This window comes from Lethenteron reissneri, chromosome 1 (genome assembly GCF_015708825.2).
Source record: "Lethenteron reissneri isolate LAM-NWPU_2019-01 chromosome 1, ASM1570882v1, whole genome shotgun sequence".
NCBI classification, from domain to species: domain Eukaryota; kingdom Metazoa; phylum Chordata; class Hyperoartia; order Petromyzontiformes; family Petromyzontidae; genus Lethenteron; species Lethenteron reissneri.
Window position 1 is genome coordinate 2612921 of NC_083779.1, and position 19012 is coordinate 2631932.

At 53.6% G+C, this 19012-nt stretch overlaps 1 protein-coding gene across 5 annotated transcripts in view; it reads left to right on the forward strand.

The window, feature by feature from the left end:
- Positions 1-19012, forward strand: part of ARID3A (AT-rich interaction domain 3A) — a 306578-nt gene that overhangs the window by 107842 nt on the left and 179724 nt on the right. For 4 of the 5 annotated variants that reach the window (XM_061557738.1, XM_061558016.1, XM_061557851.1 and 1 more), the window contains exon 3: positions 713-763. The exons of the other annotated variant lie outside the window; for it this stretch is intronic. In XM_061557738.1, the coding sequence (XP_061413722.1) occupies positions 713-763 (51 nt within the window). The remainder of the gene's footprint in view (positions 1-712; positions 764-19012) is intronic. 5 annotated transcript variants of the gene reach the window in all.

Consider the following 19012-nt stretch of genomic DNA (forward strand, 5'->3'; position numbering starts at 1 on the left):
GTGACACGCAGGGAGTCTCTCAACGCCAATTGCCTACGACGTGTATGCGTTGATTGTACGGGATACTTACGCGCGCGTCGCGGGCTTTCGGTATCGACGCGACGATCTTGCGATACAATAACAACAACAATACAACAACAACAATAATCCATCGTGCACTTGTCCTTGAGCCAATTTCACTGCTCCATCGATTTCTTTATTTATTTTTTTTACTAGGTAAGGCCCCACTGTCAGAAACGACCTGGCTATCACGAATGGCCGCTCGACGAAGCGGCTCATCATCACGTGGGAATTGATAGCAGCAGACAGATAATATGGGGGGTGGGCGTTGGGCGTTGGGGGGGCGGGGGAGGAGATTTTTGACCATACCTCACCACTCTGGTCACTCTACGCACATCACGATCCACCGGCCCAGCATCGTGCCTGTCTCACAACTCACCGCATGTGTTTCATTTGTCCTCATATTTTTTGCATTATGATCATTATTTGAATTGTATTGTGTTGAGGTTTAATCATGGCGCGTTGTTTTTTAAACATTTTTTACCGTCGTCATTGTTTTAATCATCGTTATAATTTGTGCTGCTTATTCACGTGAATTATTTGCGCTCTTACAAAAATAACGATTAATTATTATTACTACGACTACTATTATTATTATCATCATGCCCTCTGTGTTTCGGCACTTACACTGAACTGTTGTCCTTTTCAACAGCCCCTTCGCGTTAAATCCTTTGGATCCGCTCATTTTGCCACGATTCAGAAGGTTAGTGCAGCTCAGGACGCGCCCCCCCTCGCAGAGCTAAACGACATGCGGCACCGCTACGTGGCGGTGTGAGAGAAGTTCACCACGCACACGCACGCGCACACACGGGTGCACACGGCACGGTCGAGCGTAATATGTATTTGCCGTAATAGAGGTTTCTCTTTTGGGTTGGATCGCGTAAATATAACTGTGTCCTTAAACCCGCCACCACCATCCGACACGGCCAAATCAGTCAGGTTCGTCACGTGAACAGAACGTGCCAATTCGTTACCTAGTTCAGCAGAGTAAACCCACAACATTTACAATTTGAGCACAATCTATCCTTAGTGGAGGTTTTTTGTGTTAGATCGCGTAAGTAAATAAATGTGTCGTGAAACCCGCCACCACCCGACACAGCCAACTGGCAAGGGTTGTCACGTAAACAGAACGTGGCCAATTCGTCCCTAGCACAGCACTAGTGTATAGTGTAGTGTATAGTGTAGTGTATATTGTAGTGTAGTATACTAGTACAGCACTAACCGGTGTGTTGGAGAGCCAAGCCACAACATTTACATTCCGAGTACGACGTTTCGCCAGTAATTACAATCAGCTTCATCAGGCGACAGTCAGATGTGAAACAGGTGGACTTCTCCACAAATCTGGCTGTCGCCTGAAGAAGCTAGCTGGAACTGCTGGCGAAACGTCGTACTCGGATTGTAAATGTTGTGGCTTGGCTCTCCAGCACAATCTCTATATTCCTACCAGGTGCCAGTGGCACTGCTGCTGTTGAAAGTGGTGCAGGTATCACCCCGAGAAAAGTTTTCCGGTAATTCTCCGAATTGTAAGACACTCCTTTAAGTAACAAGCAGTGCGCCCGCACCACACCATGCGCCGCCGTTACTGTCCGCCCCACGCCATATAAAAGTTACAAAAACCCCGGTTACGTATAAGTACACTGTCACCCGGAATGATGTGACGCGTTCTCTTCCACCGTGCGCTGTCAAGCGAAAGTTCGTGGTGGTGCGTCTTGTAATCCGGAGCCTGCGGTTATATCGGAGCCGACGCAGGCGCCCTCAGATCTCCGAGCCAGCCATCGGCAGAGGTCGCAAACGGGTTTTGATTCCTTACCCGTACCCGTACCCGGCCGCACCAGGGTCGCAAATGGGTACCCGTACCCGTACCAGGCCGGGTACGGGTACCCGTTCCCTACCCGTACCCTACCCGAAATGAGTGACAAACGGTGAATCACCAGTGACTCACGGCCTACCCGTACCCGTACCCGGCCGCACCAGGGTCACAAACGGGTACCCGTACCTGGCCGGGTACGGGTAGCCGAGTATCGGGCAGGGTACGGGTATCGGGTACCCGGTTGCGACCTCTGGCCATCGGTGATCGTCAATCCGTCGGGCTCTCCAGCCAGCCTAGAGAGGTCATTTTGCTCGCCCCTCGGTCCCCACAATCCTGTCGCGGTGAACGTCTCTCTCAAATGTTATCGAAATGAGCTCGACACGTTTGCCAATAACACCGCGGCCTTAAAATAATAGATATATATATAAATTGATAGCGGGTAACGTCACGTAACAAAAATCTATCGGGTGATTGACACGCCGGGAATATTCTCTGCCGAGTGGGGATGAGCGTGCGTGCGCCCTCCGATATTGGGTGAGAGAGGACTCTGGAAGTAGTTCTGCAGTGTCATCTTCAGCAGGAGGAGGGGGGCAGCAGTGGGGGGGAGGGGGGGAGCATTCCCTGTCACAGCGCGAGTTACGCAGTGCTGAGGCCATAAGCACTCCGGATTGGCGTTTGGTTGATTTCCGATCACGATTTCGATACGGCAGTTGGGATTTAATCATCGCTGGGGGGCAGGGGGGGGGGTTAAACGCGCCGGCTGCAACGCACACAGCCAATGAACGCAGCCTCCTTCGCGAGCTTCTTACGGATGCCCGATTTTTTGCGCGTCGCGTAACCCCGCGGCCTTCCTGGATGAGTAAGTAAACTATCGTGATTATTGTTATAATGATGATGATGATGAGACATTTCAATTGAACGTCGTCCAAAAAAATCCCCAGATACACTCCGACCTCAGATGGCCAACCGCACACAATCCCAGGGACACCGCTTGGCAGTGCCCCCCCCACCCTCATTTCCAGCGGGGAAGAGACGTCACTAGTGTCGGGCGTTGATCGACGCAGACCCCCCCCACTGCCCCCCCACCACCCTGCCCCCCCCCTACTCCTCCTCCTCCACTCTCATCGTATTGAACGCTCGATGCGGAGAATCCCCCGTTAGTTACTCCTCGCACTCGGCGACGGTGCCAGCATGTGTTTCCGAACAGCGCCGTGCCACGTTTGAGCGCTTTGGGGGGGTTCTAAATCTAGGGGCGTCGCCCGCCCCCCTTCCCCCTCGATCGTTCTTCTGAACGCCTGAGCTCGTAGGAGACATTTACAGTCATCTCACACTCGCGATCGCTCCGTCCGCGAGTGCCCGTGTGTGTCTTATTTTGCGTTTTGTTGACATCATTTGAGCCTAACACGGAAGGGTTAACCGCCCGCTGTACACGCTCACACACACACACACACGGAGGCAAATAGGAATGTTTATTTATTATACTGGAGGAATCCGATGAGCTATGAAGCTTTTTTATCCCCCACAGATGTCCGGCAGGACGTCATCAAATATATACGCGCGCAAAACACGCGCACGCACACACGCGCGCGCAAAGAATAAAGATGGTTCGGGCGCTCGAGCAAACGCGGTAGAGGGCCTTGACCTGCTCGCGCGTTTTATTAATCGCCGTTTCAAATGGAGAGCAACGCAGAGGCGAGCGCCATTCACGGCGCGTGACCTCGCCAAGTCGGAGCAGCGACGGGCAGGTCGGAATCGCGGCAGTAGACGCATCGAACGGGGCGATACACGCACGCGGGCTGGAGGGGGGGGCACAAAAGACGATGATCCCCCGTATAGCCACGTGTTGTGTTGGGTCAAGTGTTACGGAGGCCGGCAGTTCATGTTGCCTAGAGCACGCCCGGCTGCCTCCGTCTCCCCGGTGATGTTCACACACGCGCGCGCGCACACTGCCTCATCTGAGGCTGAGTCGACCTAGGGGAGGACCCAGGGCCGGTTTTGATATCTCTCGCCACTGACTGAAGTCACGAGGCACAAAGCAAGGCTGCTCCCCATACACCTACACGATGTTGAATTGAATACATCACGTGTTAAACTGCAACTGCTAATATGTTTGCAAATGTTTTATTCACTATGAACCTAGTTACTGGCCACCGGCTAACATCGGTGGCCGGGTGATCACGTAAGCAAATCGGCACTACCCAGCGTGGTGAAGTATGGTCAAAGAAACCCCCTTGATAGATTCTGTGTGAGGGGCATGCAAGAGGCCTTCATTCGGATGTACATTTACAAAGGGCTGAAAATGTAATTCGTTGCAATTTCAAGCGCCGAAACCTGATATTTCATGTAATAATAATACGACTCAAAAGTCAGGGTAATGAAAAGGTTGATATCTTTTTTTACCTTACGATAATAATAGTAATAAAATGAAGGTTTTTTTTTTAGGGCCGATAAAGTTAAACGAAACTGGCAAGTGCTTAACCTTTCGCGAGGTGTAATACAGGTTGGCTGGGAAAACCATTTAGTAACGTGGCACTGTGCCAAGTTTCACTGTTTAAGCAAACAGGTCAATCATACCGAGCCTGGCTCCTTTATCTACCGAGCCTGGTGAGAAGTCACGAGACGTGCACCATCACCTTTACAAACGCAGGGGTGTTACATTCAAGCACGAGGACGAACCAATTATTTTTCCACAACTGGAAAGTAAACAAAGAAACTGAACAACTTTTTACTTGACCAGGTAAGGCCCCACTGAGATACGTAGCTTCTTTTTCAGAAGCGGACATGGCTATATCACGAATGATTGCTCAACCAAGTGGGGCCTTATCATCATCATCACGTGGACATTTATAGCAGCCAAATACTCTAAACGCGTGATCTCGATTCTAAATGTGGAGTGGAAAAAACCGGAGGGCCTGGAGAAAAAAACCAAGCGACTACGGGGAGAAAGAGAGAGCAAGTGAGGCACGCAAACTCCAAATATACAGCAGCAGGCGTCAGGGTCGGGAACGAACCCACGACCTCCTGTATACCAGGCGAGGTAGTTAACATCTCCCAGCCACCGTGATGATGATGAGAGAGAGAGAGGCACGCAAACTCCAAATACACAGCAGCAGGCGTCAGTGTCGGGATCGAACACACGACCTCCTGTATACCAGGCGAGGTAGTTAACATCTCCCAGCCACCGTGGTGATGATGATGAGAGAGAGACACGGAAACTCCAAATATACAGCAGCAGGCGTCAGTATCGGGATCGAACCCACGACCTCCTGCATACCAGGCGAGGTAGTTAACATCTCCTAGCCACCATGATGATTAAAGAGAGACACGCAAACTCCAAATACACAGCAGCAGGCGTCAGGGTCAGGATCTAACCCACGACCTCCTGCACACCCTTCGAGGTAGTTAACATTTCCTAGCCACCGTGATGATGAAAGAGAGACACGCAAACTCCAAATACACAGCAGCAGGCGTCAGGGTCAGGATCAAACCCACGATCTCCTGCATACCAGGCGAGGTAGTTAATATCTCCCAGCCACCGTGATGATGATGAGAGAGAGACACGGAAACTCCAAATACACAGCAGCAGGCGTCAGCGTCAGGATCAAACCCACGATCTCCTGCATACCAGGCGAGGTAGTTAACATCTCACCATGAAAGTAAGACGCACCCCCCACACCTTCACCCACCCTAGGGGGCAAAGCTACCGGTCATCTAGGAAACAAATGAGGGCATTGGTACGGGTGATCAGCACGCGGGTAAATGTAGTAGAGGAACGTTACGGCACAGACTGTGAGAATCACGGCACCAGCCGCTGGGTCACTACGCTTGCTGCTGGGTCCGTTCTGGGTGTCCACGTTCAACTAAAAAAAATCTAAATATTTATAACTTTCCATCTGTACCAAGCAAGGGGGGGTGGAGGAGCGGCACGGTGGCGAGCGCGCACCGCACTCCGAGCCTTGGCGACCCCAGTTCGACTTCAGGCCACGGCAAACATCAGTCGCGAGCGATTTCCGAATCGGTCTCCGGGCTCCCTGCACAATACGAACAACCGGCATGGACCAGCATGGGGAAGTACGGTCAAACAACCCCCCACGAACGACATGTCAGGCTTTCTTTATCCAGCAGTGGATTGGCAAAGGGCTGTAAATTAAATATATTGTTTATGAAATCTTGGCATCTCTGCGATCACTAAACTCGCCATTAAGCCAGGCCCGTGCCATGACCTTATTGAAAGAGGGTGGGGGGCGGGCATGCATAAGCTTACGAGGGGGGGGGGGGGTCACAACTCAGACAATGTTACACAAACTTCAAACAAACCCTAAACGGAGTGAGTGACGATGCAGTCTGTTGTTGTCTGCCAGACATGCTGCTCTAAGCTCTCTCACCATCTCTATGTGTATACATCATCCGGTACGGGGCACGACTTGGACTATGAGAATTCAGAAGGGTGGGGGGGGGCTGAGCCCTCTTCAGCCCCCCACCCACGCCCGCACCCCCCAATTGAGCCCCCTTCACGAGCGGTTAACCCGCAGCTTCGTTCCCAGAAACTGTGCAATAAACAAAAAATATTTCTGGGGTCCGAGAAGTGGTTTTCTCTACCGGTCCCCCTATGCTTTGCACGCCGATCGTGTTGTTGTTGTTGTTGTGTTGTTGTTGTTTTGTTTGCTGTTGTTGTAGCTTGCTGAGCCCACCCGCTCGCCCCCTAACTGGACATCTGTAAATCAAAAAGAGCTTCGTAGCTCATCGGATTCCTCCGGTATATAAAAACACGAAAAAATATACATTCTGATTCCGAGTACCAAATCGAGGCGTGAAGCGGCCTTGCAGAGAGAGACACTGGCCACCATTCATTCACTGGGAGGGGGGGGGGGTTCCATTCATAATCAAAGAGAAATTACTCGAGACAATTAATCCCTATTCTCTTGTCAGTTTTTCTTCATTCTCCCCGCCGAAGCGCACGTTGGCCAAATCGGCTCGAACGCCCGCCAAATCTTGTCGGATCTGGGAAACTAAGCGGATTTCCCCCCCCACCACCCCCTCCCGTGTAGCCTTAACAGTTAACAAGCAGCACCTACGAAGGCCGGCACGGCACACGAGGGGGTAGGTGGCCAGCTCCACCCCCCGCCGCCTTTGTTTCCCCAGCAGCGACGTTTACCACAACACCGCACCAGCTACGTGAGGCTGCATCTACTTGGTGGGTGGGGGGGTGAGGCCCAGGACCGGTTCAGATAATCGTCACCGGTGTTGGCGGTGACGTGAGCGAGAACTCAACTCGTGCTCCCCACGGCACACGGCACACGCCGGCCACCAGCTCGACTCTCCACGCCAGAGGTCGCAAACGGGTTTTGATTCCTTACACGTACCCGGCCGCACCAGGGTCTCAAACGGGTACCGGTACCCGTACCCGGCCAGGTACTACCCGTACCCTACCCGAAATGAGTGACAAACGGTTACTCACCAGTGACTCACGGTCTACCCGTACCCGGCTGCACCAGGGTCACAAACGGCTACCCGTACCCGACCGGGTACGGGTAGCCGGGTATCGGGTACGGGTATCGGGTAGGGTACGGGTATCGGGTACCCGGTTGCGACCTCTGCTCCACGCCACTCTCTCGACACTGCGGGTGCGAATTCTCTGGTCGTGAAAGCGAACTCCCCCCCCCCCCCCGGCCTGGCCCTCTCCGCCGTGGATGCCGGGCTGCGAGAGGCCGGCTGAGCCAGGATCGTAACTTTGCACCGCTCGCTGCCCTTGTTGAAGTTTACGTCTGCGCCGCGCGTGCGTGCGTCAAAGAGTCAAAAATTCTGTCGCTTCGTTGCGCCGCCACTTGAAACGCGAAGTAGCCGATGGCCAGTTTGTCTGCCGTCTCCTCCCGGGCCCCCCCCCCTCCGCCGCCACCTCCTCTCCATCCCTCCTACCGCCCCCTCGTGTTTGGGGAAATAAAATCCCTCCCTGCCTACCCCGAAGTCAACGGGGTGGGCCGCGGACGGGCAGATTGGAGCCAAGCGACTCGGTGACTCGGACCCTCCATTGCCCCCTCCCTCCTAGCGCCCGCCCGCTCGCCCGCCCGCCCGCTCCCCCTAATGATGACCTTGCTTGTCCCACTGCTATAAACTTGTCTGTGCCAGCTCAGCAATTTTCCACTGTTTAATAAATAAAGCATATTTCTTCTGGCTCGTAATGTCCGCGCCACCACCGTAACCCCCCCCCCCCCCAGGCTTCTCACTGACGCCACCGCTCCCTCCGTCCCTCCGTCCCCTCCCCATCATTGTGCCCGCCACTAACCCCCCCCCCCACAAACACCACCCACCCACCCAACCATCAACCAACCCCGACTTCTCAACCCCCCCAAAAATACTGCCACCACCACCCAACATCTCCCCTCCCCCCCCCCCCCCCCCACTTTTTTTTATTTAATGGTTCTTTGTCCCGGGCCTGTGCAGAGAGACAGCTTCCTTCTGCACTAATGATTTCCTTTAAAAGGAAATTGTATTTTGCCGATATAGGCCCCAGGGAGGATCGGCCAAATTCCTTATTTATGAGACTGAGTGCCTCTTTCAGGGTAATTATAGTTTCCAAGCCGCTTATTAGACTGAGCTTGGCCCCCGCTCGCCCGCTCGCTCGCCCGCCCGCACGCCCGCTGGCTGGCGCTCGCCCCTGCTCTAACTTTGCTCATTTTGTCCCGAGGGTTCATCGCAGCGGTTACATCGGGACCCAGCGTCGTCAGTCGGGGGCCGCCAGCCCTGCCGCCAGCCCCCCCCCCCCAAATAATAACCCCCCCTAAGACAGATGTATAAATAAGTAAATAACTTGAACACGTAGCTAGGTCTTCTTGGTTCTTTCGGTAAAGTCACGTAGAAGGGAAATAAAAAAATCAAATATAATAAAATAATTCTCACGACGTTTCGGCCACAATGCAAGCCGCCGTCCTCAGGTGAAGACCAGGTCTTACGTGACTTTACCGAAAGAACCAAGAAGATGAATTCCTGCAGTCACGAAAGCTTTAAATCGAAAAATCACGTAGCTAGGCTTTCGCGACCAATATTATTCGTAATGAAGGTTTTCGGGTTCGATAGCGTGAGTCTAATAAATGTGTTGTAACCCTCCACCACCCGACACAGCCAATGAGTAAGGTATTTTTTCACGTGCACAAAACGCGCCGATTAGTTGACCACTTCAGCCCACACCAGCGCTGTGTTGGACAGCAAATCCGCAACATTAACAATTTGAGTAGTGCGACGTGTCGCCGCTGGTAATCACGAGAAACTTTGCCACGAAGTGAATTAGTTTGACGGTCAACCACGTGGTGGACGGGGGGGGGCAGCTCTTGATTGGTGTTCAGCACTGCAGGAGTGAAGGAGAACTGGGGGGGGGGCGCGGGGGGGGGGCGCGGGGGTTGGCTTTTATTATTTAATTTTATATGACACCGCCAAAAGAAATTTGTAATTGAGTGGTTTGGACATACCACGGCCGTAACAACCATTATTTTAACCGGAGAGAAAGAAAGGGAGAGAGAGAGAGCGAGAGGGAGGGAGAGAAAAAGGAGGAGGGGGGGGAAGTTTGGAAGTGTCGAAATAATTAAATAAGCAACTCCCCCCCCCCTCCCCGCCATTAGCTATCCATCCCTGACTCTCCCCTCCACTCGCTCCATCCTCTCCCGCTCCCCTCTCCCCGTGTCGTGGCTTTTTGGCGCGCAAGCCGCTAACAACTAAAAAAAAATCACAACCGCGTCCCTACGTGATCATGGAGAAGAGGAGGTGGGGGAGGAGGAGGGAGGGAGGGGGGAGAGAAAAGCAGCGGACATTCTTTTATCGAGGACTGTTCAGTCGTTGCGCAATGTGCAAGAAAGCAAAAGGGCGCCTGACATCTCTATACGATAGCCTGTTCACCCCCCCCCCTATCGCTTTGAATTGAAGGGGGGGGGGTGACGTGGTCGGGTTGGGGAGATGCTGGGGGAGCGGAGAGAGAGAGAGGGAGGGGGGGTTGGAATGTGAATGGGGCCGATTCAGGATGGAGTGGCGGTGCAGCTCCTTTTTTTATTTTTTTTTGTGCCTGAATCAATATGGCATGTGTTGACATTTCTCCATCGTTTGACCCGTAACAGTTACGCAATAAAACTCATGGCCAGGTTAACTAGGCTCTGCTGCTGGGCTGGGTGGGGGGGGAGTTGCCCCCCCCTCCCTACTGCCCCCCCCCCCCCGTTGTTGCTAACTCTCCCACGTACAAAGCACCGTCCAGAACCAGCTACTGTCGGTGATGGCCTATTAACGGCCGCATCGGCCGCCCTCGACGTTCGAGCCTTGCGGCCTCGACAGACGCTCGCCCTGTTGTTGTTGGGCCAAAGCGGTGGGTCGATTGCGGAGCGCGCCCGTCGGGAAGACGATTTGCTCCATCCGCTGCTCGACACGGGAGTTTGTATTTGAGCAGTCCGCGGTTTCGCTCGCTCGCTACGCCAAAAGTTGCCGCTGGCCAGCTGGTTTTGGCCCGAATAGCCTGTGCCGTGTTCGTGACTCCGCCGGTGGTGAAAGGGACCTTGCGGGTTCGTGAGAGAGAGAACAACGAGAAGGCGTTTGTCGTGTTTGGTTCGTCACGGGTAGTCCTGAGACTCCTACGACGCAGTGACGACCGCGCACAGCGGACTTAAAAAATATATTTTACACTTCGATTTAAAGCTTTCGTGACTGCAGGGATTCATCTTCTTGGTTCATTCGGTAAAGTCACGTAGACTTTACCGAAAGAACCAAGAAGATGTTTGACACTATTTAAAATTGTTACCTGGTAAGGCCCCCTAGCCCCCCCCCGACCCCACTGAGCTGTTACTTCGCTCTTTTGCAGAAGCGGCTTGGCCATCGTAAATGATAGCCCGACGAGAAGTGGCTTTTCGTCGCGTGGAAATGTACAGCAGCCAAAGTACCCTTGAACGCACGTCGATTCCAAATGCGGTGGGGGGGAAAAAGCGGAGGAACCAGGGGAGAAAAATCCACGCGATCACGGGGCATAGGGAGACACGCGTAACCCCAAATACACAGCAGGCTTCGTCGGGCTTGGGATCGAACCCACGACCTCCCGCATACCAGGCGAGGTTAGTTGACATCTCGCCAATCGCATGCGGCGTGCGCTCGCGGGGTCGGCTGTTGTTGCGAGTGTGTGTGTGCGTTTGTCCCTTGTTTTGAGACATACGATGCTTATTCAATCGGCGTCTAGAAAAACAACAAGAGCGAGCTGTGTAAGACAACACCCAGTAATAAGCGCCGTGGCCGCGTGTATTAATTATGAGGCCGGCGCTCTCTCTCTCGCTGTGTGTGTGTGTGCAACTTTTGTAAAGGTCAGACAGGCCCCCCCCTCCCCTCCTACCCAGCTGACCACGAGAACCGCCTAGGAGCCAGCCAGCCCGCCAGCCCGCCAACCCGGACCCTGTCCCTCCCTCCCTCCCGCCTGATTCCCATCTCACCAAATCTCACCACCAACAATCTCCCGCCAACAATCCGCTCCCCTCCCTCCCTCCCCACCCACCCACCCACCACCACCTCCACACCATGTGGAACCCAGAGGACACATCGAACCCACACACCCACCCAGCATCCCCCACCCCCCTCTGCCCCAACCCTCACCGTGCCCCCCTACCCACCCACTAACCCTTCCACCCCCCACCCTCTACATCGCACCAAATCTCACCACCAACAAGCAACCCCTGGGCCAGACCCCTCCCCATTAAAACTGTGGTTGTACCCCCCCCCCCTCAAACCCCCCCATCCACCCCCCTCCTTTTCCACAGCCTGTTTTTAGTGCCGATCATCAATCATGGCTGACAGCTGTGTAGGGCATCTCTCTCTGGCTATTTGTGCCTCTACCCCTTCCCGCCTCCTCCCCGACTCCTTCCCCCCCGCCCCGCCTTTCTCTCCTCTCCTTCCTTCCCTCCCTCCCTCCCACCCACAAGAGGGGGCCCTCCTCAACCCCCCCACACCACCACCACCACCACCCCCAACTCTTCTTGCCGCTCACGCACTCTCTCTTCTTCCCTCCTCCTCCTCCTCCTCCATCCTCCTCGCCATGCGTTTCATCGCGTTTAATAGCTTGTTATGACATGCCGTATTGATCTTGGGCGTGGGCTGCTGCGATGGTGGGTCTGGTTGTGGACGGGGGGGTGGGTGGGTGGTGGTGGGGGTTGGTGTGGAGAGCCAGCAAGCCGAAGCGATAGCACAAACAATATAAATAAAAAAAAGCGGCTCGGAGGAAGAAGAAGTATTGTTGTCAACTTCGTCACCGTCGTTGTGGTCACGCGAGAGGCACGCACGCACGCACGCACGCACGCGAGCACGCACACGAGCGCATACACACACACAGCGGTGTCCTGCAGTGTCACGCGACGGCGCGGGACACACACCGTAGCGGTGTCCTGCAGTGTCACGCGACGGCGCGGGACACACACCGTAGCGGTGTCCTGCAGTGTCACGTGACACACCGCGAGACACACACTGTAGCGGTGTCCTGCAGTGTCACGTGACACACCGCGAGACACGCACTGTAGCGGTGTCCTGTAGTGTCACGTGACACACCGCGAGACACGCACCGTAGCGGTGTCCTGCAGTGTCACGTGACACACCGCGAGACACGCACTGTAGCGGTGTCCTGCAGTGTCACGTGACACACCACGGGACACACACCGTAGCGGTGTCCTGCAGTGTCACGTGACACACCACGGGACACGCACCGTAGCGGTGTCCTGCACACTAAAGATTGTGATTGTGATCGAACGTCGGTCGCGGGGACCGTGCAACGCGATGAATCCAGGTCGCCCGGCGGATGAACGACGCAAGCCTCTCTCCGCACCCGCCCCCCCCCACCACCGACGCGTCGTTCGGCGCGATGGGACATTGATGCTTGATGCCACCTTGCAAAACAACAAAAAACTTTATTGCAAAGTCTAAAAAACAACGCCGTCTTATCCCACCGATTGCATCAGTGGACCCGGCGGCGTCTTTGCATCTTTTTGTCGTAAAACAAAAAGAAAGACACGCACGCAGGGAACGTCCGAGTGCGACTTCTCGCGGTTCGAGCGGTAACATTTATTGACTCTGACCTCCGCCACTCCTCCACCCCTCCGTGCAAACTCAGGACGATCCGCTGTCTTAAAATGTTTTTGTTTCGTGCGCCGCCGATTTCTGTTCGCTCGATCGCTGCACTTTTTGTGTTTCGTTGCTTGGCTCTTGTCACTGTGACAACGCTGCCCGGCTCACTGTCGCCAAATCAGCCTCGGAGTTGTCTCGCCTGGATCGGCAAAAGTCAGCCCCGCTGAACCCATCCGCGGCGGGAGGTGCTTTGCGGCGTGCCCGCAACGTGCGCCGGTCTCCTGCAGATTTTGACTCGGGCAAAAACAAAAACACGTTTCTGGTTTTTTGTGTGCGCGGTGTGGTCGTGGACATCAGTAATGGATTGGTGGGGGGGGGCGGGGGTGGTGGGGGGGGGTCAAAGGTGGCCAGGCGAGAGTACGTGGTGCTGGCCCCTACCACAATTGCATCGCTCGTATGGGCATCGGTGGCCTATATAGGTGCTCGCGAGCGGTTCTGATGGGCCCGAGTCTTTTGCGGCCCAAGTTGAGGTGTCCGTTTGGCGTGGGTTCCGCGCGGCTGCGATCTGCGCGCGTTTTCGAGGTGGCGCCGCCGCACTACGAACCCGGCGGCCCCATCGGTTCAATTCCTGGACACGGCCAACATCAGTGGGCGAGCGCCGTCCGAACCGGTCCTGGATCTCCCCTAGGTCAACTCGGCCCAAAGAGCAGTGCGTCCCCGCCGCAGCGGTGGTGCGGCCGTTGACATTTGCGCCGGAGAGACAAGGCGCGGCCAGGTTTGATATGTGAGCGGCTCACGACCTCACGCCCGCCAGCCCGCCCGCCCGCCCGCCTCTCTCGTCCGCGTGCCCCTGCCACATTTAAATAAGCGCTCGCTAACGGCGCTCGCGCCCTACGGCCTGCGAGCGTAAACGGCGGAGCCGCGATCGTGGTTGCTTCTCGTCACGAACGCGTTTGCGCGCTCGTTCGCTCGCCCGCCTGCTCGTGCGTCCGTCCGTGCGGTGCCATTGTGTGTCAGACCGCTCTCGTGTATCTGCTGCGGTGGGTGTCACGCGCGCTCCGCTCGTGTTTATACCGATCGTGAGTTACCGCTTGGTTCCTTTCCTTGCGATTCTCGCGAAGGATGTGATCTCATTTTGCCGGTTGTGTGGTGGTAGTGGGGGGGAGGTGGCGGGGGGGGGGCTGTACGGTGGGCGGGGAGGGATGTGGTGGTGGTTGGGGGGGTGATGGAGGGGAGGTGGGGGTTGGTGGTGGAGTCATCTACGCTTTACTGACTTAAACCACTCAGCAGTTAATGGTCGCTGCAAAAACAGACTCGGATTGCTTTTAGTCTTTTGAATTCACCGCAAATGGACCCTACTACCTCTCTTTTTTTATTTCTTTGTGATATCATTCGGCATTCATCTGGAGCAGCAAATCAAGTGCCTAAGCGCTCTGGCACGCGAGCCCTTAAATCCGACTCATATTTAATAATATTTGTGTTGCTCTTGCTACTTTAGTTACAACTTCGTGTGACATGGGGAGAGTGACTGCGCGTGACGCTTTAACCTCCTCTCGCGCGCGCAGTGCAGCTGAAGGATGTTGCGAGCGCGAGTGAAACCGCGCCGATGATATCGTAAATAATAATTGAAAAAAAATGCACGCTCCAAACGTTCTATTTGGTAATACGTTCAATAAATAACCGTATCTCTGCGTGAAGAACAAATGAAATAAACCTGGTCTTGGTCTTCTCACAACAGCCTGCCTCTTGGAAGTAACCCACAACAATAATATTAATATTCTACACGCGTCTACAAGTGGTACCCGATGAGATAGGTGCCGCTTGCAATGTGGAAATCCCACAAATGCTTGAAATACGCAGACGCGGTCCGCGAATGAACGCACGCTTGACACGTGCAACTCTTTTCGATGCCCCTGCTGGTGGATGAAGGTCTCCCCAGAACGTCCGAGCCGGTCACGAGGATTCCGTCTGACCACACTGCGCCACGTGTGCTCAGCGCGGCTTGGTGAATTGGAGGGGGGTGGGGGGCAGTAGGACCAGTTCATCTGTTGAGGGCGTACCACTCGTCACCGATGGGAGCCACGGAATGGACTTTTATCCCTCCGCGTTTAACAATGGACGTCACGCGTTTAGGGGATTTGGCCGCTGCTGTAAATGTCCACGTGATGATGGTGATGATAATGATCAGCCACTTCGTTGGACGATCATTTGTGATGGTACACAGGAGGTCATGGGTTTGATCCTGACGCCTGACGCCTGCTGTATATTTGGAGTTTGCGTCTCTCTCTCGCTCGCTCTCTCTCCGCCGTGATTGCTTGTTTTTTTCCCTTCGGGTCCTCCGGCTTTTCCCCCCCGCACGTTTAGAATCAACATCGACGTGCGTTTAGAGTATTCGGCTGCTGCCACGTGATGATAATGATAATGATGATAAGCCACTCTTGGTTGAGCCAGGTCGCTTCTGAAAAAGAGCTACATAGCTTCAGTGGGGCCCGATCCTCGGTAACATAAAACATAGTTTATAGCCTAGTTCCGGCGACGTAGGCCGCAGGGTTGTTTGGCCTCTTGCCGCCGTGCGGAGTTAACTGACGTCTGGACGTGCATTTTGGGCTGTGGGGCCTTGGTGGTGGTGGTGGTGGGGGGGGGTGCAGGGGAGCGGCGGGGGGGATGAGAGGCGGGTCTGGGGGCGGTGGCAGGAGGCCACATCTGGTAAGAGACACATGGGTCGAGTGAGCGCTGGCATGGAAGAGACATCAATCATTCAATTAGCGGCATTGGACCCTGCCAACGGTGGGCCCTCTTGAAGATGATGCATGCCACCTCGTCGTGTTCCACTCACTCCGGGCTGGCACGTGATCAGGCACTTCGTGCCCTCTTTTTTCGTTGTTGGCGTACAGCGTAAATTGTACACCGTTATGTATTATTAACCGGCTGACCTAAAAATCAGTAATCAAAGCATTGGGCTGTTTTAATCGATGGATGATTAACTTTCTCCATTGGGGGGGGGGGGGCGCGGAGGGTGAACTTGGCAGAATTTTTTTTAGGCCAAGCTCAGTAAGTCATCGTGAGTTTACGCTCTCTCTCTCTCGCTTTCTCTCGACCAATTTGAACTCGCCACATTTTCTCTTCCATCCATTCTAGTTTTTTGTCTCGATGGCAAAACGCATTTTGACGAGTAGTAAACGTCTGTCCATTGCATCCGTCTGTAACGGTGTTCTCCTGCCAACGCGGCGGTTGTTGCGTTCCTGAAGAACACAGCGTTATGGGAAAATCTCGTTATCAGAAATATATTACAAACCTGTCAACCCCTTATCAGTGCCCTACCTTATTACAGATCAATTCAGACACCTTATTGGTCAACGTTCATCCTACAAAGTCCCATCACAAAGGAGAAACACAAACAAATAGACAAAAACTAAATTTCCCTCTACAAGAATACGGCGTAAACCGTATGGGTTGACAGGTATGATATAACATAGAGGCTGAGGCACAGTCCGTGATAACACGTTAGATGCGTAACGCAGGCTCAACAAAGGACGAGGCACGTGGGGTAGCGTATAGAAGCATCCAGCAGCATTCCACCTCCTTGCGCGACGACGCTACGCCGAGGCTGCCGTACAAACCGCTTATTCCTACTCGCGCTGCGGCGTAGTTCTTCCGTTCACTCGATCGCGCTGACATCCGATTCGCGTCCATAACAATATTCTGTTCCCTAATACATTAATCGCGTCGTATCCAATTCGCGCCATGAAAACACGCGGCGTTATAGGAGAACAGACTGTAGCGGCTGACACAACAGGGCACCAATCGTGCCTGTGGGTATGGGTTCGATATCTCTGGTAGTGTAGCGGTTAGCGCGCCATGCTACGAACCCGGCGACCCAAGTTCGATTCCCGCTCACGGACAACACCAGTGACGATTATCTGAACCGGTCCTGGGCCTCAGCCTCAAACGAGTACCTGGTGCGACGTTTAAACATCGCCACTCGGGATACGAAGGCGGCGGGGCATGATGCTGGCCACCCACCCCCTCGTGTGCCTTGTCGCCCTTCATAGGCACTCGCTAGCAGCACTTGCCCTTAACAGTCTGTTAAAGGCTATAAGGGGGATCTTTGCCTTTAACATCTCCGGCTCACGTCCTAACTGCCGACAGGGAGAGGTTGTGAAGTTTTGGGAAATTCTGCTCGTCATATCCTGGCCACGCCGAAAAAAAAGTTTATTTTATGAGCACGTAATGATGAAACGTCGTTCGCTGAAGCCCAGCCTCCAAACACGTTTTTTCTATCCCCCCTCCCCACACCTCCGATTAGCACTGCTTACTCCGTACGGTGCGAAAGAAGTTCAAAATACATACATACTGCACAGACTAACACTACCCATAGACTAACACTTCCCATAGACCCAACACTGCCCATAGACTCAACACTGCCCATGGACTAACACTGCCCATAGACTCAACACTGCCCATAGACTCAACACTGCACATAGACTCAACACTGCCCATAGACTCAACACTGCCCATGGACTAACACTGCCCATAGACTCAACACTGCACATAGACTCAACACTGCCCATAGACTCAACACTGCCCATAGACTCAACACTGCACATAGACTCAACACTGCCCATAGACTCAACACTGCCCATGGACTAACACTGCCCATAGACTCAACACTGCCCATAGACTCAACACTGCACATAGACTCAACACTGCCCATATACTCAACACTGCCCATAGACTCAACACTGCCCATAGACTAACACTGCTCCTGCGATTAGCACGGTTGGCTATGTACTATGCGAAAGAAGTTCGACACGTAATACACACGTGCATGTTCGTCAAATGGCAAAAATATATATATATAATTGGCGTCGTTTTGGGCAATACCCCTTCTTCATACCACAATTCATGAACGGCCATTTTCCTGTCAAGGCCACGCCGTGGTGTTGTCATTGACGAACGTGTTTGAGATTGTTGTTGTTGTTGTTGTTAATTGTGCAACTGTGCTTGTGCATTGCGGCGGCAGCGGCGGCAGCAGCAGCACCGGCAAATGACGTCTTAAATGCGACGGGAAACGAATCCCCCGTGTTTGAAACACTAAGCAGCAAAATTGAGATCTGATTTGAAAAAAAAAGCATTAAAAGTTATGGAGAGAGGTGGGGTGGGGGAGAGGGGGGAATACTTTCACAATTTCTCCTCTGGGGGGTTTGTGGGGGTGGCGAGTCGGTTTTCGGTGAATTCCAGTGTTTGGTCATTCGTCAAAAGTAAATTTATTTGATGGGTTTATTGTGCAGCAGTCATTGCTGGCTGGAGCTCTCAAGCCATCAAACTCGCTCCGTACGAGAGCTTCAGTGTGTGTTTTTTCTCTCGAGGTGCACAACCCTGGCCCACCCCCACCCACCACCAATTGTACGGGCGCCACGGTGGCAAGATGTTAACTACCTCGCCTGGTATACAGGAGGTCGTGGGTTCTATCCTGACCCTGACGCCTGCTGTATATTTGGAGTTTGCGTGTCTCTCTCTCTCATCATCATCACGGTGGCTAGGAGATGTTAACTACCTCGCCAGGTATACAGGAGGTCGTGGGTTCTATCCTGACCCTGACGCCTGCTGCTGTATATTTGGAGTTTGCGTGTCTCTCCCAGTGGCCGTGTGGATTTTTCTCGGGGTCCTCCGGTTTTCCCCTCCGCATTTAGAATCAGCGCGTTTATAGTATTTGTCTGCTGAACATTTCCACTTGATAAGCCACTTCATTGGGCTATCATTTTTAATAGCCAGGTCGCTTCTGAAAAAAACTGCTCTATAGCTCAGTGGGCCTTACCTGGTAAAATAAAAATAATGGTAGTAGTAGCTTCTTCAGTAACCTGATAGAAACAGCTCCGGGCACATTGTGAAAATTTTTCTAAAATCACCACATCGGAGAGAGAGCCACGCAGCGCACAAATGAACCACGGTCACCTTGCTGATCTCATCAAGGAGCATAAACCATCATCGGGCAAACTCCAGGTTATCTTTGCAGCAGCAGTGGATTTTAGCTGGCCGTCCAACAAAGACGTTCACAGCATCGCGACACTTTCA